Source organism: Bufo bufo, chromosome 4 (genome assembly GCF_905171765.1).
Source record: "Bufo bufo chromosome 4, aBufBuf1.1, whole genome shotgun sequence".
NCBI lineage: Eukaryota > Metazoa > Chordata > Amphibia > Anura > Bufonidae > Bufo > Bufo bufo.
The window spans coordinates 495,495,210-495,517,602 of record NC_053392.1 but is presented as its reverse complement, the minus strand read 5'-3'; the positions used below and the strand labels follow the sequence as shown (position 1 = coordinate 495,517,602).

Genomic DNA, 22,393 nt, shown 5'->3' with positions numbered 1-22,393 from the left:
GGTCATAAACTGCTGTATGGGCACACGGCAGGGCGCAGAAGAAAAGGAACTCCACATGGTTTTTAGATGCCATGTCCCATTTGAAGCACCCTTACAGTAGAAACTCCCAAGAAGTGACCCCATTTTGGAAACTAGAGGATAAGGTGCCAGTTTTATTAGTACTATTTTTGGGTACATATGATTTTTTGATCGATCATTATAACACTTTATGGGGCAAGGTGACCAAAAAATTGGTTGTTTTAGCACAGTTTCTATTTATTTATTTTTACAGCGTTCACCTGAGGTGTTCAGTCAAGTGACATTTTTATAGAGCAGATTGTTACGGACGTGGCGATACCTAATATGTATACTTTTTCTTATTTATGAAAGTTTTACACAATAATAGCATTTTTGAAACAAAAAATTATGTTTTAATGTGTCCATGTTCTGAGAGCTATAGTTTTTTTATTTTTTGAGAGATTTTCTTATGTAGGGTCTCATTTTTTGCAGGATGAGGTGACGGTTTTATTGGTACTGTGGGACATACGCGTTTTTGATCACTTGGTGTTGCACCTTTTGTGATGCAAGGTGACAAAAATTGCTTGTTTTGACACAGGTTTTTTTTTTTTTTTTTTTACGGTGGTCATCCGAGGGGTTAGGTCATGTGATATTTTTATAGAGCTGGTTTTTACGGACGTGGCAATACCAAATATGTCTATTTTATTTTATTTTTTCTATTTTTAACTTTTTTTTTTTCCATTCCTTACTTGGGGACTTTTTTTTTTTTTACATGTGAAACATTTATTTATTTTTTTATTTTCAACCTTTTTATTTTTTTTATTTTACACTTTTTCGTCCCCCATAAGGTCATACAAGACCTCTGGGGGACATTTACTTCACTTTTTCTTTTTTTTTTTTCACTGTTTATTTCTCCTGTAACTGGGGCTGACATAGTAGCCCCAGTTACAGGACAAATACACCCCTAGAGAGGCTGTACAGCAGCAATCCAGCGCTGTACAGCCTCAGAGCATGGCTGATCGAGGTCTCTGAGAGACCTCACACAGCTCCTGCACTCTCGGGTCACGGCGGTCACATGACCGCCGGGCCGTAACAGGAAGCGCATAGCGCTTCCTTCTCTGCATACACAGCGCTCGGTGAGCGCTGTGTCTGCAGCGATCCGGAAGGCAGGGACACCTGGGCACTGTCCCTGCCTTGTCTTAGGGTTGCCCTGCTGTCACTGACAGCGGGCAACCCGATCAGCAGCTGCACGATTAGCGTGCAGCTGCTATTTCTGAAAGGACGTTTTAAAACGTGCTTTCAGAAATAGAGATCCACCCATAGGACGTTTATATCCTATGGGCGGATGTAAAGCGGTTAAGGACCACAGGTTTATACCCCCTTAGTGACCAGGCCCTTTTTTACAAATCGGCACTCCACAACTTTAGCGGTTTATTGCTCGGTCATGCAACTTACCACCCAAATGAATTTTACCTCCTTTTCTTCTCACTAATAGAGCTTTCGTTTGGTGGTATTTCATTGCTGCTGACATTTTTTGTTATTAATCGAAATTTACAGATTTTTATTTTTGCAAAAAAATGACTTTTCACTTTCAGTTGTAAAATTTTGCAAAAAAAACGACATCCATATATAAATTTTTCTCTAAATTTATTGTTCTACATGTCTTTGATAAAAAAAAAATGTTTGGGTAAAAACAAAATTGTTTTTTGTAAAAGTTATAGCGTTTACAAACTATGGTACAAAAATGTGAATTTCCGCTTTTTGAAGCAGCTCTGACTTTCTGAGCACCTGTTATGTTTCCTGAGGTTCTACAATGCCCAGACAGTAGAAACATCCCACAAATGACCCCATTTCGGAAAGTAGACACCCTAAGGTATTCGCTGATGGGCATAGTGAGTTCATAGAACTTTTTATTTTTAGTCACAAGTTAGCGGAAAATGATGATTTTTTTTATTTTTATTTTTTTCTTACAAAGTCTGCCCTGGCATTTTAGGGGCCCAAATGCATGCGAAGTAGTTTGAAATCAAAATCTGTAAAAAATGGCCGGTGAAATCCGAAAGGTGCTCTTTGGAATGTGGGCCCCTTTGCCCACCTAGGCTGCAAAAAAGTGTCACATGTGGTATTGCCATACTCAGGAGAAGTTGGGCAATGTTTTTTGGGGTGTCATTTTACATATACCCATGCTGGGTGAGAGAAATATCTTGGCAAAAGACAACTTTTCCCATATTTTTTTTATACAAAGTTGGCATTTGACCAAGATATTTATCTCACCCAGCATGGGTATATGTAAAATGACACCCCAAAACACATTCCCCAACTTCTCCTGAGTACGGCGATACCAGATATGTGACACTTTTTTGCAGCCTAGATGCGCAAAGGGGCCCACATTCCTTTTAGGAGGGCATTTTTAGATATTTGTGTCTACTTTCCGAAATGGGGTCACATGTGGGGTATTTATACTGCCCTGGCATTTTAGGGGCCCTAAAGCGTGAGAAGAAGTCTGGAATATAAATGTCTAAACAATTTTATGCATTTGGATTCCGTGAGGGGTGTGGTGAGTTCATGTGAGATTTGATTTTTTGAAACAAGTTAGTGGAATATTAGACTTTGTAAGAAAAAAATAAAATAAAAACTTCCGCTAACTTGGGCCAAAACAATGTCTGAATGGAGCCTTACAGGGGGGTGATCAATGACAGGGGGGTGATCAGGGAGTCTATATGGGGTGATCACCCCCCTGTCATTGATCACCCCCCTGTAAGGCTCCATTCAGACGTCCGTATGTTTTTTACAGATCCACGGATACATGGATCGGATCCGCAAAACACATACGGACATCTGAATGGAGCCTTACAGGGGGGTGATCAATGACAGGGGGGTGATCAGGGAGTCTATATGGGGTGATCACCCCCGTCATTGATCACCCCCCTGTAAGGCTCCATTCAGACGTCCGTATGTGTTTTGCGGATCCGATCCATGTATCAGTGGATCCGTAAAAATCATACGGACGTCTGAATGGAGCCTTACAAGGGGGTGATCAATGACAGGGGGGTGATCAGGGAGTCTATATGGGGTGATCAGGGGTTAATAAGGGGTTAATAAGTGACAGGGGGGGGTGTAGTGTAGTGGTGAGCTACCTGTGTCTTCTGGTGGTTGATCCAAACAAAAGGGACCACCAGAGGACCAGGTAGCAGGTATATTAGACGCTGTTATCAAAACAGCGTCTAATATACCTGTTAGGGGTTAAAAAAATCGCATCTCCAGCCTGCCAGCGAACGATCGCCGCTGGAAGGCTGAAGATCCACTCGCTTATCTTCCGATCCTTTGCGCGCGCCTGTGTTCGCGCGTTCACAGGAAATCTCGGCTCACGCGAGATGACGCCAAAGAGCGCCACAGCAATGACGCCTTTCGGCGTTAGCGTGGAGGCAGGTGGTTAAAGGTAGGCAGACAATGTCATAGAGCAGCAGGAAATGCTAGCAGAATGCTTGGGTGTATAGGGAGAGGCATTACCAGTAGAAAGAGGGAGGTGCTCATGCCGCTCTACAGAGCACTAGTGAGACCTCATTTGGAGTATTGTGCTCAGTATTGGAGACCATATCTCCAGAAGGATATTGATACTTTGGAGAGAGTTCAGAGAAGAGCTACTAAACTAGTACATGGATTGCAGGATAAAACTTACCAGGAAAGGTTAAAGGACCTTAACATGTATAGCTTGGAAGAAAGACTAGACAGAGGGGATCTGATAGATACTTTTAAATACATAAAGGGAATCAACAAGGTAAAAGAGGAGAGAATATTTAAAAGAAGAAAAACTGCTACAAGAGGACATAGTTTTAAATTCGAGGGGCAAAGGTTTAAAAGTAATATCAGGAAGTATTACTTTACTGAGAGAGTAGTGGATGCATGGAATAGCCTTCCTGCAGAAGTGGTAGCTGCAAATACAGTGAAGGAGTTTAAGCATGCATGGGATAGGCATAAGGCCATCCTTCATATAAGATAGGGCCAGGGACTATTCATAGTATTCAGTATATTGGGCAGACTAGATGGGCCAAATGGTTCTTATCTGCCGACACATTCTATGTTTCCCACAATCGACATTCCTCATCCATCCTGCAAAAGAAACATTTTTGTTTATTCATCTCTCCTCCCCAAAAATGGAATAAAAAGTGACCAGAAAGTTGTAGCCCTGAATAGTGGGAAAACTACAGTTTGTTCCACAACACAAGACGTTTCATTGACAGATAAATAAAAAGTTATGGTTCTCAGAATATGGAATTTATTGTGCACACGTAGGAGGCCATAAAAAAAAAAAAATTTAAATTTGGTATCGCTATAATTGTACTGACGCACAGAATAAAGGCAACACATTTTTTTATCCAACATGCTAAATGGTAGAAAATGTAAAACATTAAAAATAATGGCAGACTTCATCATTCCCCCATAAAGAACTAAATGGATATTCCCATCTGGACAATTATGTCATAATCACAGGATATGTTATAAATGTCCGATATGTGCAAATCTCACCTCTGGGACCTGCTCCTGTCCTAAGAATGGAGTCCCATCTTGCACCACCATGAATCGACCGGTGGCTGCTCATGCGTGCCTTCCTTCAATATCTAATGTGGGGGTTCTGAAAATGGCTGAGTAAGCACACTTGGCTGGTTTGAAAAAGAAATGCTTCAACCTAAAGGCCGAAAATAGACAGGGCTTAAAGGAGTTATCGAACCCCTATAATGCCCCCCAAAATGCCCGGGCCACCCATGATGCAAGGGAGGCTCTTTCCTGTCGCAACTTGATCCGCCCAACAGGGAGATGCAGCAGTGGGCATGAGAAGCGACGAGGCTGCTGGGGAGCAAGGCAAGTATAACCAGTGTGAGGGGCCCGGGCATTATAGGGGTTGGATAACCTACTTTAAGTGCACAGCCTAGTGCAGGGGGGGAAAAAAGGGGAGGGGGTTAATGCTATGTCAGTGCTGTGACCCCTTCCTTTTGCAGGATTGGTGGGGGTCCTAGAGGTCAAACTTCCACTCATCATAAAGTGATGGCAGATCCTATTGAAATGCATTCACTTTATCAGATGGGAATTAGACCCTTTTCTGACGTCCTCCGTTGTTCTCTATTAGACCTCAGCTTAAACTTGTGATGTATTCAAGGACTTGGGATGTCCTTGAATACCTGACATTTGAACAGCAATGTCTCAGAGCACCAGGCAATATCTCATGTTAGGGCTGCTTTATTGCCATGGTCAGAGCAGGCTTCCGACAGATTGAGGTTTCCAGAATAATCCCATTCAGATAATTGAAATATTGCGGCTTTCATGGATCCGTTTCTTTAGTCCAAAATATTGATTTTTGTTTCTTTTCTATTCGATAATCTATTTTCAGCTTCAGTTATGCTAACAGACACGGCCCGCGGACCCGTGGTGGCAGTACCCACAGCACTCCTCTTCAGACTTTGCACATGACCACTGAGAACCAAGAGCGGGTGAAAGCTCTTTTGCGTGACCTTCAGGAGCCAGAGCTAGACACTGTGGCTGAGTAAGTAGACTTACTGAAGAACAGTCCTGATAATATGTTGGTGTAATAGGTAAGGCACAATGTATAGTAGATCACATAAGTGATAATAAATGTTGAAATTTACTGTCTTACACAGTGATGTGGGGTCAGATTTGGAGGAAGACTATGAATATAGCAGCTCTCAAGACGAGGAAGATGAGGACAAAAGTGGTGAATGCCGTGCAGCTGATTCAGGATTTGATCTCTGGTCCTCACCACAAGAACCTCTGGAAGTAGCCGGGAACCTTTCTCCTCCTGTCCGTATGTTACCTGAGGCAGTCATATCACCTTTTGCTATTGGGAAATTATCTCGGTAGGTGCACCAGTGTGCCTTACAGCCTCCCCTGAGAAGCGCTTTCTGAAATAAACTTCTCCCATTTGTAAGCAGCCATGCTTGGTTCACAGCATGCCTACAGTTTGAGAAATTTATATGAACTAATGACAATAAAACATTCTTCTCATCTAGAACATTGTTCTCATCTACTTAGTTGCATTAGTAATTTTATCTTTGTTAACTTGCAGTTACGGTTTTGCCCGAGAAAGATGTATGGCTGCCTTGAGGACCCATGATGGAGATGTTGGATCATCCCTTGAATACTTGTTGCTGCAGTGTTTTTCAGAAGCTTTTGGTATCCAGACAAAAACACCACGGATGGCTGATAATATTAGCATGGAAGACATCTTGGCATTACGTCAGGAAGAAGCTTTTGTCCTCACCTCGATATGCGGAGAGAAGTTTATTGAGAGGATCCCAAACAGAGTATGGACTGTGGGACTTGAGCTGGGCTACCTAACAGACAGACTTCAAAAACCCCGAAATAAAGACCGTGCCAAAGATGTAGTGACTACAACCCCTAATAATATCTGCAAGTTTTTCTTGAAAGGAGAAAATTGCCGATTTGGGTCTAAATGTAGATTTAGGCATGAATCCCCAAAGCAAAATATGAAGGATGACTCTCACCTAAGTGCTAATGACGGCAATTACCTGTATGAGCTTGAAATTCGTTTCCTTATGGATAATAAATACCCTTATCAAGCTCCACTGATAGCGTTTCATTCACTCAATGAGAATCTGCCAATGGGATGTCGCCTACACATGGCAGAGTACCTGTATGAAAAAGCATTGACAATTGCCCACACTGGTGAACCAGCCGTCTACTCCCTTGTCAGCTCCTTGGAGGATGAAGATGATATTGTACAGTTACTTGCTAATGCACATCATCGATATAGTATTCCGCCACCTATTATACAGCCAACATGTGAAGCTAAGAAACCCCCCATAATTGTTAACAAACCAATGAACTCTGAAAAACGGACTTGTACTCCAGAAGGTATGAGAACGCTAATAATCTTTGTTAAAGGGGTTCTGCACTTTGTATTAACTGATGATCTATCCTCTGGATAGATCATCAGCTTCTGATCGGCGGGGGTCCGACACCCGGGACCCCCGCCGATCATCTGTTTGAGAAGGCAGCCGCGGCCTTCTCACTGTTTACCGCCGGCCCGCTGACGTCACACGACTAGTATCAACTAGCGTGGGCGGCGCTAAGCTCTGCTCACTTGAATGGAGCTTAGACGCGCCCACGCTAGTTGATACTAGTCGTGACGTCAGTGGGCCGGCGGTAAACAGTGAGAAGGCCGCGGCGCTGCTGGAGCACCGCTGCCTTCTCAAACAGCTGATCGGCTGGGGTCCCAAGTGTCGGACCCACTCTCACCTCTCCTGACATGTTTGTTGTAGTAACTACTTGCATTCCCCAAGTAATAAGAATTCTGGAGCATCTACTCTTATGACTGTATGATGTGCCATTCCTTTATTTCTACTAAACGTTTATGAATGGTCTGCAGTAAAGGTACTGCTGGGTGTTACCAGTTGGAGTAACACCCAGCAGCACCTTTACGGCAGACTACTGGCAATTTATTTCTAAACTTCTAGCAGGAATAATACAGGAAAGGCATAACATAGAGTCTTAAGAATAGATGCTCCAGAATTGTTCCACAGGCACAGCCTAATGGACAGCCTGTCACTGTTGCATTTCTACAGAAGATATACCAGAGCATTATAAATGCCCTGCCCCCATTTGAGACAAAAAAAATTATAATTATAGTTTAATAAAGTTTATTTAAAAAATAAAAAACATTTTTGGGAGTTACATAGTAAATTTTTCCTAAAAAAAATACACTTGCACACATATGATATTGCCGAGTTTGTCACAGCACGTATACTGCCCCGTTTACACGACCGCGCCTGTGTTGCGGACCGCAAAACAGCGGGTCCTCGAAACACAGCACTGGCTGTGCGAACTCCGTGCTGCCTTGTGGATCTATTGACTTGAATGGATCTGCGATCCACAGCATACGGCATAAGATTGGACTTGTCCTATCTTTTGGATCGGAAGCCAACGGAAACACGTAGCAGCCCTACCATGGGCTTCAGAGTCCGTGCCTTCGCACCACAAAAGATAGGACATGCCCTACCTTTTTCCTGTATGTTGTGGATTGCGGACCCATTCAAGTCAATTGGTCCACACCGCAGCACTGAATGGGGTCTAATAAAGATGACGTTATTTAAACTTCCACGTAAAGAACATAAAAAATCCAAATGGTAATGGAATTTTTTTTCCCCTTTTTCCTATACCTCCAAAAAAAAAATATGTATGTCCCATGTACCCCAAAATGGTAATAATGAAAACTACATCTTATCCTGCAAAAAACAAGTCACATATGTCTACAACTGTGGGAAAAATAATATTTTATTGCAGTTGTAATGCAACATAGTTTTTTTTTTTTGCATGAGATATGCTACTATTATGCAAAAGTAGTAAAAAACAAATAAAACTATCCATATTTGTTATCACTGTAATTGTTCTGAACCATAGACTAAGGGCTCTTTCACACCTGCGTTATTGTCTTCCGGCATAGAGTTCCGTCGTCGGGGCTCTATGCCGGAAGAATCCTGATCAGGATTATCCTAATGCATTCTGAATGGAGAGTAATCCGTTCAGGATGCATCAGGATGTCTTCAGTTCCGGTACGGAACGTTTGTTGGCCGGAGAAAATACCGCAGCATGCTGCGCTTTTTGCTCCGGCCAAAAATCCGGAACACTTGCCGCAAGGCCGGATCCGGAATTAATGCCCATTGAAAGGCATTGATCCGGATCCGGCCTTAAGCTAAACGTCGTTTCGGCGCATTGCCGGAGCCGACATTTAGCTTTTTCAGAGTGGTTACCATGGCTGCCGGGACGCTAAAGTCCTGACAGCCATGGTAAGTGTAGCGGGGAGCGGGGGAGCAGTGTACTTACCGTCCGTGCGGCTCCCGGGGCGCTCCAGAGTGACGTCAGGGCGCCCCAAGCGCATGGATCATGTGATCACATGGATCACGTCATCCATGCGCATGGGGCGCTCTGACGTCATTCTGGAGCGCCCGGGGAGCCGCACGGACTGTAAGTATACCGCTCCCCCGCTCCCCACTCCTACTATGGCAACCAGGACTTTAATAGCGTCCTGGGTGCCATAGTAACGCTGAAAGCATTTGGAAGACGGTTCCGTCTTCAAATGCTTTCAGTACACTTGCGTTTTTCCGGATCCGGCAGGCACCTCCGGCAACGGAAGTGCATGCCGGATCCCAACAACGCAAGTGTGAAAGAGGCCTAAAAGAGCATGCTAAATATGCTGCACAGTGAACATAGTAAATTTAAAGGGGTTGTCCAGAACTAGAAAAAACATGGCCGCTTTCAAATATAAGTGACGCCACCTAAATCCATGAGTTGTGTGTGGTATTGCAGGTCATGTTCAGTGGAGTCAATGGAACAGAGCTGCAATACCACACACAACCTGTGGGCAGGGGTGGTGCTGTCTTCCAAAGATGGCTTCATGTTTCTCTAATCCTGGGCAACCGCTTTAAAGTACAAAGAACAATGGTGAAATTGCCTATTTTCCATTACCACTCCAGAAAAGGTTAATATATCAGTATGTCTTCCATGTTTTCATTTTTAGGTAAAAAGGAGTTAAATATTATGGCAGAAGAGTCTACTAAATTTACTCAGACTGTACAGGATGAGCTGGATGACTTGGAATCAAAGGCTGTGGTGGTAGAGAATGAAAGTTATGCCAATCTTAAGAAGAAACTGGTCAAAAAATACTGGAATCCTAAAGTTTTTCTTGCAGAAAATGCTAAGATCTGTAAACACTTCAAGACAAAACAGGTAAGTTGCCCATATTTCACCCAGCAATTAAGGTGAGAACGGTGAAGGACTGTACATTTCCCCTGCAGTGAAGATGTGTAGCTAAATGAATGGCCATCTGGGTAGTATGTAGACTGGTCGCGGTTGGCCGATAACTCCTGCCAGATTGATCAGCTGATTGCCAAAAGTTTGGCTCCTGGCCCCCCAGCAGATTGCTGAAGGCTTACAGAAGTACAGCATGGGCCTATAATAGGGTAAATGCGCCATATTACAAAGCATGTCTGCCATTCAGGAGTCTGGGGGAAAATGGGCAACAACCACTATGTGAGCTGTAAGTAAGAGAGATAACTTTACAACCTTCCTGAAAACTCAGAGGATACATCTTTAGACTTGTTTTTCATTTGGCTGTTGGGATGAAGGGTGTTTCTAATTTAAAAATGGCTTTAATTTGATTTATGTTCCTAGGCTTCCAAAAGTTACCAGTCTATGCTTCAAGAGAGGATAAAGCTGCCAGCATGGGAGCAACAAGATGCAATACTGAAAAACCTGGCAAGGCATCAAGTACTGGTTGTTTGTGGAATGACAGGGTAAGCAGACATTTTGTTCAGCTTTCAAAGGTATATCGTTTTCCCACCACACATCAGTGACTACAGAAGAGAGGGCATCATTATCTAAATGGGTTATCTCACAACAACACGAGGAGAACATAAGGGGACATTTATGAAGACCGGCGATTTAGACCTCCTCCTAAGCTGGCGGTTCATCCGCCTAAGTTATGTAGAGGTGCCGGCCTCTACATAACAGGCGGATTTTACAGGCAATCTCTTTAGGACTGAAACCTACACTAGATACTACATCTGCTGGTGCCATACCGGCCTCTATTAAATTTAGTGAATGCAGGTTCCACATGCATGCTGAGCCCACACTATATTATACCTCTTTTGGTGCCACAATGACCTCTAATAAATTCATGGAACGTGGAAACTGCATACCCTGAACTTAATGGAGGCCGGTATGGCACCAGCGGATGTAGCATTTAGTGTAGGTTCCTGTACTAAAGAGATCCCCTTGACGCTGGCGGACAGGCACAAATTATTTTGTACAAAATGTTTTTGCCAAGAATCTCACATTTGTAACATAGCATAGCATTAGCACTAGTACATTTTCTATAGGGAGTATGGCACGATTGTATTTATTTGATTGTTTGTGTTTGCAGTTGGAATAACTCCCTGGATCAACGACCCTTCTCCAGAAATCTAATAAATATATAGAGTAATATTACACTCCAGAAATACATCCAGGCCCCTCTCTAGTAGCTATAGCCTGTAATATTATTACACTCCAGAAATACATCCAGGCCCCTCTTGAATTCCTTTATTGTACTCACCATCACCACCTCCTCAGGGGAGTTCCATAGTCTCACTGCTCTTACCGTAAAGAATCCTCTGTTTCTGTGCAAACCTTCTTTCCTCCAGACGCAGAGGATGTCCCCTCGTCACAGTCCTGGGGATAAATAGATGATTGGAATGATCTCTGTACTGACCCCTGTTATACTTATACATGGTTATTAACACTCTCCTCAGTTGTCTCCTTTCTAAACTACCGTAAATAACCCTAATTTAAAACTCCATGCAGGATTGAGCCCAGGATCCCAGTGCTGCAAGGCAACCGTGTACAGAGAGGATAGATTTCTCGCCCAGTTTCCTTGGGGGACACAGAAGACCTTGGGTATAGCTCATCTCCCTAGGAGGCGTGACACTAAGTGAAGACTGTTAAGCCCCTCCTCCACAGCTATACCCTCAGCCTGGAGAGAGAGACTGCCAGTTTTTGCTTAGTGTCCAAGGAGGCAAGACACTCCCTGCTCTGCAGGGCTGCTTTCTCCTTGTTTCAATTTTAGTTTTTTACTTTTTTATTTTATTTTTGTTCCAGATCATCAGGGATAACAGAGACGCACTAGACCTCTCTGTTCTCCCGGGGTTGAGCTGCGCCAGTGCCGGTCACCCGCACTGCTGCCTCCCCCACAGAAGGCAAGGTGGATCAGGGCAGCCTCGCTCCCCTACATCCCGCCAGCGCAAGGGTCGCCCGCACGCCAAGTCCCTCTCCCAGCGTCCTGCCACTACGGTGCCAGTAGCTGAAGGGGCGACCCTGCTGGAACGGACCGAGGGTGAAGACGACTATGGTGAGAGAGAGGCTTCTCCAGCCCTACGTCCCCCGTCCCCCCCCGGTCTCCTGCGTGCCTGACCCTATACTGGGCCTATGGACCCTTCTGCCCATGCTAGACCTAGGCTGGCTCCTGGGCTGTCGCAGGGCGACATTCTGCTCCCTCTCTCCTGGCCTCCAGGACATTGGCACCCTTCTCCCTACAAGAAGAATGCCTAGGGAGCTGCGGAGGTCCGCAACTAGCTGCCCCTGATGGAGGGGTTATGCAGGCGTCCACCCTCACAGACCCGGTCTCAGGGTCCCCCTCCCTCTTACCGGCCACTACTTCAGGGCCAGAGGGCCCGCGCCTTGCTGCCACTGACCCTCCCTACTCTCACGGACACCGTTCCAGGGGAAAGGAGGTTGTAGCTGCCGGCCATATGGAGCGCTGTTCTAGGCAGGTGCCCGCTCCAGGGGTGAAATGGCTGCCGGGTGCAGGGTCCTCACTTCCGGACAGCTGGGTGGGCACCGTGGCCTGCAAAATGAGCGCTTCAACAGCCCCGGCCGACCGTCGGAACAAAACTTGTGTTCCACTTCAAGGCCGTGATCCCGCTCTATCCGGGTCCCCGGCTCGTGGGGTGGGCACCCGCGGCCGGTATGTGCCGCCCCGTAGGCCCGGCTGGTACTTTAAGTACTGTGCGGCCCCGGTCATCCGGGCGCCGCTAAAAATTTAGGCCCCGGCTCTTACGGCCCGCGGGGTGGGCACCCGCGGCCGGTATGTGCCGCTCCGTAGGCCGGCCGGTACTTTAAATACTGTGCGGCCCCGGTCAGCCGGGCGCCGCTAAAAATTTAGGCCCCAGCTTCACGCTACTAGGCCGCAAATTCAGGCCTCTGTTGGAGGGGGCTGGAACTTCTCCAGGCGCGAATTCTTCCCGCCTGGAGGTTCCCCCGCCCCCAGAGGATCGCAGTGCCGCCCCCCAGGCCGGATCCCTGTTAACCCTTTGGGTACAGGCCGGCTTCCGATGAGCCTGTATGGGTGGATCTGTGCCCTGTAGGTGGCCCCCCCCTTTTATTTTATTTTTTTCTGCCTCAGTGAGGCTGTGTGTTAAAAAAAAAAAAAAAAAAAAGAAAGTTTTTATTATATATATGACTTGTGGGCTGCGCAGGACGCTGCAGCCTCATCTCAGAGTGCTGCCTGTATACATGCCCCCCTTCCATAGGCGGCATGGTGTCGCGCTCCCCGGCTGCGGCGCTGCCAGGGTCTTTTTTTCCCCTTCTAGGTGGTTTTCTTGCCCTTTCCGCGCTACGGCGCTGGTCAAGTGCATGCCTTTTCTGTAGGCAACATTCGTCACCCTCTCCAGTTATGGTGCCTGCCATGTGCAGGACCCCCCTCCTGGGCGGGATACTGCACTCTCCCTAACTGCGGGTTGGCCTTGTGCATGATCCCCCTTTCATTGGCGGCCTACTGCAGTTTCTCCGGATACAATGCTGGCCATGTGCACGACCCCCTTCCATAGGTGGAACACGGCACTCTCACTGGGTTCGCTGCTGGCCATGTGCGTGCCCCCCTTCCATAGGTGGAACACGGCACTCTCACTGGATTCGCTGCCTGCCATAGGCATGACTCCCTTCTGTGGACGGCATTCGGCACTCTCACTGGATTCACTGTCAGCCATGTGCATGACCACCTTACATAGGCGGTATGATGTACTCTCATTGGATTCACTGCCGGCCTTGGGTATGCCTCCTTCCCGGGTGGCGGCATACATACACTCCCTCGGTCGGTGGTTGTTCTCTCGCCGGTACATTGTTGGCCATGTGCATGACCCCTATACATAACGGGGTGCTTGCACTCTCTCTGGATCCGCGGCCGGCCATATGCATGACCCCTCTTCTGTGGGCGGTGTACGCACTCTCACTGGATTCGCTGCCGGCCATGGGCATGCCTCCTTCGGTGGCATACACACTTTCTCACCGACTGCTCGCATTCTCCCTGGATGCGATGCTGGACATGTGCATGACCCCCCCCCCCCCCCCCCCCCCCCCTTCCTTTTCTGGGCGGCATACTACACTCTCACCAGATACGTTGCTGGCCTTGAGCATGGCCTCTAACATGGGTGGAACGCTTGCGCTTCCATTGGATACGGTGCTGGCCTTGTGCGTGACCACCCCTCATTCCATGGGTGGAATTTTGCACGCTCACAAGATTCAAGGCTGTCCTTGTATGTGCTGTACTGGACTTGCACATGTTCCCCTTCATTGGCGGAGTAGTTACACTCTCACGAAATTTCGGGTTGGGTGAATTGTTGCACACTCACTTAATGCTAAGATAGCCCTGTGCATGCCCCCCTTTTTCACTAGGTGGACCTCCTGCGTTCCTGCTGGATACTGTGTGGCCATGTGCATGGCGCCTTTCTGGGCGAAGTATGGTATGCCCTACTTCTCTGACGTAGGTACGGCCTTGGGCATCACCCCCTTTTTGGGGCAGGCCTTTGCATTCTTGCCCACTGCAGTTTGCCAGGTACATTTCCCCCCTTTTTCGGGGCGGTCAGTTTGCGTTCCATCGCATACCATACTAGTCTTGTGCATAACTCCTTTCAGTTTGCACTCCCGTAGATACTGTGGCACTCTGTGGCTGGCCCTCTTCGCTGAGTGATATATTTTTGCAGTGAGCGGACGTTCTTGTGCGTTGTTTCCTTCTCGTCCCGTAGGTGGGTTGGCCTTCTCACTGCTTACGGGGCTACTCGTACGTATGCCTCCTTTCCTCCTGCGACATACTTTTTCTCTTGGGATACGATGATTGCCGCAAGCCTTGCACTATTCTCTAAGGAGATCATTCTGTCCATCTGTGTAAGCCTAAGGTGTTGTCCAATAAACAACAAATGAATACCTTATATTTAAGTAGACGGGCTCTACTGTTCGCTACTGCACAGAGCTGGGTGGTACTCATTCATTTCGTTGGCCCATTTGTCCTTCCGCGGCATTGTTTCCCTGTGCTAGTGGTCACATGGTCGAGAGCGCTGTCTGCAGCGCCCTTCGCATTTTATGTTGGCTCTGGCGGGACTACGGTCCCCTCGCCTAATACCATTTCCTCCTCTTCGGGTGCAGTGTGGTATGATTCTTTCCGGATTGGCGCCCTCGGTGCTTCAGTCTGATCTGCTACCAGGTTCGGGCCGCTATTCTTGGGAAGGTCACCCAACTTCTCTTGGGTGCTCGCTTATACAGGTCTGGGGGACCTCCACCTTGGGTTCTTCAGGGTATTCGCCTTCTGCGAGGCGGTGAACCGGGCGTCTCTGTGTAGCGGTGTTCTGCTTTTGAGCTGTCCTATGGCCTCTCTGTTGCCCACTCCCCCTTTCGGTTGGAGGGTGTTATACCGGCCTCTGTCTCGCCTGCCTTTTCTCGCCGGCTCTGTTTGGCTCCCACTCGGTACAGATCATTCCGATGTGGCGTCTGTTCCGGCCACGCTTCAGAGGCTGTTCCTTCACTGCCCTTCCCTCTGGGGAAAGCATGGTTGTTCATGTGGATGGTTCTGGTGTTCCTTTTGAGTCTCCCTTGTCCACACTGGCTGTACTAGCTGTGTGCCTAGTTACCGGGTCTACCGTTTTCTGTCCTCCCGCTGGGTGCAGATTGCGTTTTTTCCATTTTAGGCAATGTTTCTGCTTTGGATTCACCTTCTCGGTAACTTGGGAGGACTACCATTTGGTCAGGATTGTCTTTTAAATCTCCCACACCGGAACTGTAGTCCGTCTTCCTGTGGTGGCTACATTGGCTTCGGCTTTAGCCTGTCTTGTCCTGGCGGTTGCTGGGCGGACCCTTCGGTTCCTGTCCGTTTGTCCTTCTGCTTCCCCACTCTGGGGGGATACGGGACAACCTTGCTCGGGGGCCGACGGGACCAGTTCTACCGACTGTTCTACCCGTGTTACGGGTCTGCGCCTGATCATTGGGTTTTCACCCGCTTGCCCAGGCAACTCTAGTGGGCTCGCTAGTGTTCGCTTCTAGCCGAGTTTTTCGTCCAGGATCTGTGGTAGGACTTAGGGTTTTACCTGGGGTTCTGTGGGAAGCTGGGCGTTCCCCCACTCTGCCTTTCTCCATGGTTCTGTCTTTCTCCAGTCCGGCCTGGACCTGGGGCTGGGACTCTGTTGCTTGAAGTATCAAGTGTCATTCCTGTCCTTCCTCTTTCAGCGTTCCCAGGCCCTCTGGGCCTGTCAGGAACTTCTTCCATGGAGCGGCTCTTGGGTTCCTTTGTACTGTCCTCCGGTACCGTCCTGGGAACTACATACTAGGCTCTTGGCGCTCCAATTTTTCCTTGGAGCCGTTACAGAAGTTCCCTCTACTAACAGTTGGGTTTCTGTAGCCATCGTGTCTCTGATGGGTGCCTGAGTGGCGGCCCTTCTTGTTCCGAGCCTTCTGTCTTCCCCCAGGACAGGGCTGTTCTCCATTCCGTCTCTTCCTTCCTTCTGAAGATGGTGTTTGTCTTTCATTTCATTGAGGCAGTCGTCCTCCCCTTCCCACCCCAGGGAACGTTGGAGATCTCCGACTCTTGTCGACATTCGGTCTCTTGTGTTTCCAGGAGGTCCGTGCAAAGGGTTGACGGCCTCCAGGGTGGCTTTCCTCCGCTTTCTCAGAGTGGCTCTTGTTGTGGTTGCCGCACCAAGGGCAGGGTTCTGCTTTTGGTGTCACCATTCATTTGGCCAGAGTTGTCGGTTTTTTCCTGGGCCGGAGGCATTAGGCTTCGGCCATGCATTTGTGCAAGGCGGTCACTGGTCTTCCTTGCACACCTTACCGAGTTCTACAGGGTGCATACTCGGGCTTCGGCGTATGCTGTTTCGGGCCGCCTGGTCTGCAGGCGGCGGGTTTTTTGATGCCTTCGGGTGCTTCGCCTTGGTGCTGTGGTCCCTCCCCCTTTGGACTGCTTTTGAACGTCCCAAGGTCTTCTGTGTCCCCCAAGGAAACTGGGCGAGAAAACGAGATTTTTGTATAACTTACCAGTAAAATCTCTTTCTCGCTCTTTCCTTGGGGGACACAGCACCCACCCATTCTTTGTTCTTCTCTGACTGTTTCAGAGTTTGTTTACCCTTTGGGTAGTTGGCTTGTTGGTTCCAATTTTTGGACTTTGCCTTTTCTCACTACTTGGACACGCAACTGGCAGTCTCTCTCTCCAGGCTGAGGGTATAGCTGTGGAGGAGGGGCTTAACAGTCTTCACTTAGTGTCACGCCTCCTAGGGAGATGAGCTATACCCAAGGTCTTCTGTGTCCCCCAAGGAAAGAGCGAGAAAGAGATTTTACTGGTAAGTTATACAAAAATCTCGTTTTTGTCTCTATTCTTGGCACAAAGTACAGTAATATTAAGTATATACTTTGCTCTTGGAGATTAGATCATATCCTTGCACTAGTAACGTCAGCCTGATAGCATGTGTTGACTAAAGCTACATTCACATCTGCGTTTTTTGCTGGATCCGACAGCGTTCAGCAAAAACGCTTCCGTCGTGATAATACAACCAGTTGCCTCTGTTATGAACGGATCCGGTTGTATTATGTCTATAAAATAACGATGACAGATCAGTCACTAAAATCATTGTAAGTCAATGGGTGCCGGATCCGTTTTCTTTTGTGTCCAAGAAAACGGATCCAGCTCCATTGACTTGCATTGTTTGTCATGCCGGTTCCATCTTGCTCAGCATCCCAGGACGAACAGCTGGTGCATTCCGTTCAATACATTTCAGGTTTGTCCCCTTTGACAATGAATGGGGACAAAACTGAAGCGTTTTCCTCCAGTATTGAGATCCTATGACTGATCTCAATACCGGAAAGGAGAAACGCAGATGTGAAAGTAGCCTAACAATTACCCTCAGCAGAAGACTCATTATCAAGTCACTATACTGAGTACTTAAGGCCCCTTTCACACGGGCGAGTATTCCGCGCGGATGCGATGCGTGAGTTGAGCGCATTGCACCCGCACCGAATCCCGACCCATTCATTTCTATGGGGCTGTTCACATGAGCGGTGATTTTCCCGCATCACTTGTGCGTTGCGTGAAAGTCGCTGCATGCTCCTCTTTGTGCGTTTTTCACGTAACGCAGGCCCCATAGAAATGAAGCAAGTGCGCAAGCAAGTGCGGATGCGGTGAGATTTTCACGCACGGTTGCTAGGAGACGATTGGGATGGAGACCCGATCATTATTATTTTCCCTTATAACATGGTTATAAGGGAAGATAATAGCATTCTGAATACAGAATGCATAGTACAATAGCGCTGGAGGGGTTAAAAAAAATAAAAATTTAACTCTCCTTAATCCACTTGATCGCGCAGCCCGGCTTCTCTTCTGTCTTCTTCTTTGCTGTGCACAGGAAAAGGACCTGTACCTGTATTGTACTGTGCATTCTGTATTCAGAATGCTATTATTTCCCCTTATAACCATGTTATAAGGGAAAATAATACAATCTATAGAACACCGTTCCCAAGCCCGAACTTCTGTGAAGAAGTTTGGGTTTGGGTACCAAACATGCCGATTTTTCTCACGCGCGTGCAAAACGCATAACAATGTTTTGCACTCGCGCGGAAAAATCGCGCATGTTCCCGCAACGCACCCGCACCTTTTCCCAGCAACGCCCGTGTGAAAGAGGCCTAAGAAACAGCCATGATGTTATCAGCTGAACAGTTCATTTCTACATCGTAATCCATCAATTATCCTTCTCACTTTTTACTCTCCAGATGTGGTAAGACCACACAGATTCCACAATTTATACTAGATGCTTCTTTGCAAGGCCCTGCCAACCATGTTTCCAATATTATATGTACCCAGCCGCGGAGGATATCTGCTATTTCTGTGGCTGAACGTGTGGCTCAGGAGAGAGCTGAGAGAGTCGGTGTCTCTGTGGGTTATCAGATTAGACTGGAGAGTGTTAAGGTCAGTGGAGTTCATATTTCTTAAGTTATGCACCTGTGGTATGGAAACATGAGGTTAGGTGACCATACACCTGTCTGTCCTGTGTTAATGTAGAAAGTCTTGATCGCTGCCTCCATGTATACATATGTTACATATTGTTTATCCACTGTGTTTGACTACATCTGAATTTATGTTAATGGCTAGTAGCCCCTAAAGAAGTTGCCTGAGTTTTTTTTATTTTTTTATTTTACCAAACTAATGGTGGGGGGGGGAGAGCTGATAAAATAATAATTAAAAAAAAAATATATATATCCCTTCCTGTGCCCGCACCAATACAGCGTTGCTGCTTCTCTGTCCTCTTCCTGGTATGCAGTCAGTGACGTATTGTTTGGCTGCAGCGTTGACATTCCATATACTGCTGCAGCCAATTGATGACCTCAGTGTGCTCGTGCTGTAAATGAATTCGGTGAAATAAAAAAAATCATAACGCCTACAACCCCCTTTAACAACCGCTGTATAGTATTTTAGCAGTGGCCGTTCAAGGGATTTCTTCTGATGCTCCAGCTTTTTACTCAACTATGCACACTACAGACCCAGTGCCCAAATTGTTGCTAATAGCCTTAGGCATCGGGCTAATAAAGTTAACCTCTTACGGTACTTTCACACTAGCGTTTTTCTTTTCCGGCACTGAGTTCCGTCATAGGGGCTCTATACCGGAAAAGAACTGATCAGTTTTATCCCCTTGCATTCCGAATGGAGAGAAATCCGTTCAGGATGCATCAGGATGTCTTCAGTTCAGTCATTGAACGGTGTTTTGGACGGAGGAAATACCGCAGCATGCTGCAGTATTTTCTCCGTCCAAAATTCCGGATCAGATGCCGGATCCGGCATTAATTTACATTGAAATGTACATTAAAAATACCGCAATGCCAGATCCATCGCAGACCGGTAAAAATGTGAAAAAAATATATAATGCTGTCTGTTTGCATGCAGATTGCCGGATCCCGCAGGCAGTTCCGGCGACTGAACTGCTTGCCGGATCACTCTGCTGCAAGTGTGAAAATAGCCTTAGATGCTCCTATCAGTAGTTATCATGACATCACCTGCCCAACAAAGGCCACCTGGTTTGCAATACATTACAGAAGCAATCAAATGACCATCGCCTAGGGCTACAAAAAAGTTCACTTAAGGCCGTTCCCTGCATTAGGGACTGAAATTACGGTCCCCAATGCACGGGCAACATCCGTGCAGCGGACCGGACCCATTCAACTTGAATGGGTCCGTGGTATGTCCGAACCACAAAAAAATATGACCTGTCATATTTTTTTTGCGGTGCGGAACCACGGAAAGAAACACCACGGAAGCACTCGGTAGTGCTTCCGGTGTTCCGTTCCGTGACTCCGTTCCGCATCTCTGGAATAGCGGACCCATTCAAGTGAATGGGTCCGCATCCGTAATGCGGGGTGCACACGGCCAGCGGCTGTGGATTGCCGACAATACGGCCAAGGCCACCCAACGGCCGTGTGCATGAGGCCTGAGTTAAATGGTTTTATAACCCAGCCACCCCCCCAAAAAATAAATAAAATTGTCATTATTATTTTCCCTACCCTGTGAACAATAAAATCAGAAATAGCAGAGATTTAAATTGTATAAATTATAAGTTTTACTGAATCTTTTCCTGCAAAATAATATACAGTGTATTAGAGTTGTTGCGATACCAAATTTTTGATTCGGTTTCGATACCATGAAAAAGTATTGCGATACTCCATACCATTCGATACCACGCGAAAAAAATAAACCAAAAAAGCCACATGCATTCCGCATTTTAAAAAATGGCGAATCGCGCAATTTTTATTTATTTTTTCTGTTCCGGCGTTCACCGCATAGATTTTTTTTATATTTTAATAGTTTGGAATTTTCTGACGTGGCGATATGTAATATGTTTATTATTTATACATTTTATATGTGAAATTGGGAAAGGGGGTGATTCATACTTAATATTTTGGTGGGTTTTTTATATATTTTTTTTACACTTTTTTTATTTAACCACCTCCGGACCGCCTAACGCAGGATCGCGTTCCGGAGGTGGCAGCCCTGCGCAGAGTCACGCATATATGCGTCATCTCGCGATGGCCGAGATTTCCTGTGAACGCGCGCACACAGGCGCGCGCGCTCACAGGAACGGAAGGTAAGAGAGTTGATCTCCAGCCTGCCAGCGGCGATCGTTCGCTGGCAGGCTGGAGATGTGTTTTTTTTAACCCCTAACAGGTATATTAGACGCTGTTTTGATAACAGCGTCTAATATACCTGCTACCTGGTCCTCTGGTGGTCCCATTTGTTTGGATCGACCACCAGAGGACACAGGTAGCTCAGCAAAGTCCCACCAAGCACCACTACACTACACTACACCCCCCCCCCCCCGTCACTTATTAACCCCTTATTAGCCCCTGATCACCCCTGATCACCCCATATAGACTCCCTGATCACCCCCCTGTCATTGATCACCCCCTTGTCATTGATTACCCCCCTGTAAAGCTCCATTCAGATGTCCGCATGATTTTTACGGATCCACTGATAGATGGATCGGATCCGCAAAACGCATCCGGACGTCTGAATGAAGCCTTACAGGGGCGTGATCAATGACTGTGGTTATCACCCCATATAGACTCCCTGATCACCCCCCCTGTCATTGATTACACCCCTGTCATTGATCAACCCCCTGTAAAGCTCCATTCAGACGTCCGCATGATTTTTACGGATGCACTGATAGATGGATCCGATCCGCAAAACGCATCCGGACGTCTGAATGAAGCCTTACAGGGGCATGATCAATGACTGTGGTTATCACCCCATATAGACTCCCTGATCACCCCCCTGTCATTGATTACCCCCCTGTAAAGCTCTATTCAGATGTCTGCATGATTTTTACGGATGCACTGATAGATGGATCCGATCCGCAAAACGCATCCGGACGTCTGAATGAAGCCTTACAGGGGCATGATCAATGACTGTGGTTATCACCCCATATAGACTCCCTGATCACCCCCCTGTCATTGATTACCCCCCTGTAAAGCTCTATTCAGATGTCTGCATGATTTTTACGGATGCACTGATAGATGGATCGGATCCGCAAAACGCATCCGGACGTCTGAATGAAGCCTTACAGGGGCATGATCAATGACTGTGGTGATCACCCCATATAGACTCCCTGATCACCCCCCTGTCATTGATCAACCCCCTGTCATTGATTACCCCCCTGTAAAGCTCCATTCAGACGTCCGCATGATTTTTACGGATCCACTGATAGATGGATCGGATCCGCAAAACGCATCCGGACGTCTGAATGAAGCCTTACAGGGGCATGATCAATGACTGTGGTGATCACCCCATATAGACTCCCTGATCACCCCCCTGTAAAGCTCCATTCAGATGTCCGCATGATTTTTACGGATGCACTGATAGATGGATCCGATCCGCAAAACGCATCCGGACGTCTGAATGAAGCCTTACAGGGGCGTGATCAATGACTGTGGTGATCACCCCATATAGACTCCCTGATCACCCCCCTGTCATTGATCACCCCCCTGTAAAGCTCCATTCAGATGTCCGCATGATTTTTACGGATGCACTGATAGA

General features: G+C 47.0%; 1 protein-coding gene across 2 annotated transcripts in view; it reads left to right on the top strand.

Moving 5' to 3' along the window:
• The window catches only part of DHX57 (DExH-box helicase 57), a 95,285-nt gene that overhangs the window by 10,344 nt on the left and 62,548 nt on the right, over positions 1–22,393 (top strand). For both annotated transcript variants that reach the window (XM_040429580.1, XM_040429579.1), the window contains exons 3-8: positions 5,381–5,533; positions 5,649–5,864; positions 6,074–6,882; positions 9,545–9,753; positions 10,198–10,319; positions 18,583–18,778. In XM_040429580.1, the coding sequence (XP_040285514.1) occupies positions 5,381–5,533; positions 5,649–5,864; positions 6,074–6,882; positions 9,545–9,753; positions 10,198–10,319; positions 18,583–18,778 (1,705 nt within the window). The remainder of the gene's footprint in view (positions 1–5,380; positions 5,534–5,648; positions 5,865–6,073; positions 6,883–9,544; positions 9,754–10,197; positions 10,320–18,582; positions 18,779–22,393) is intronic.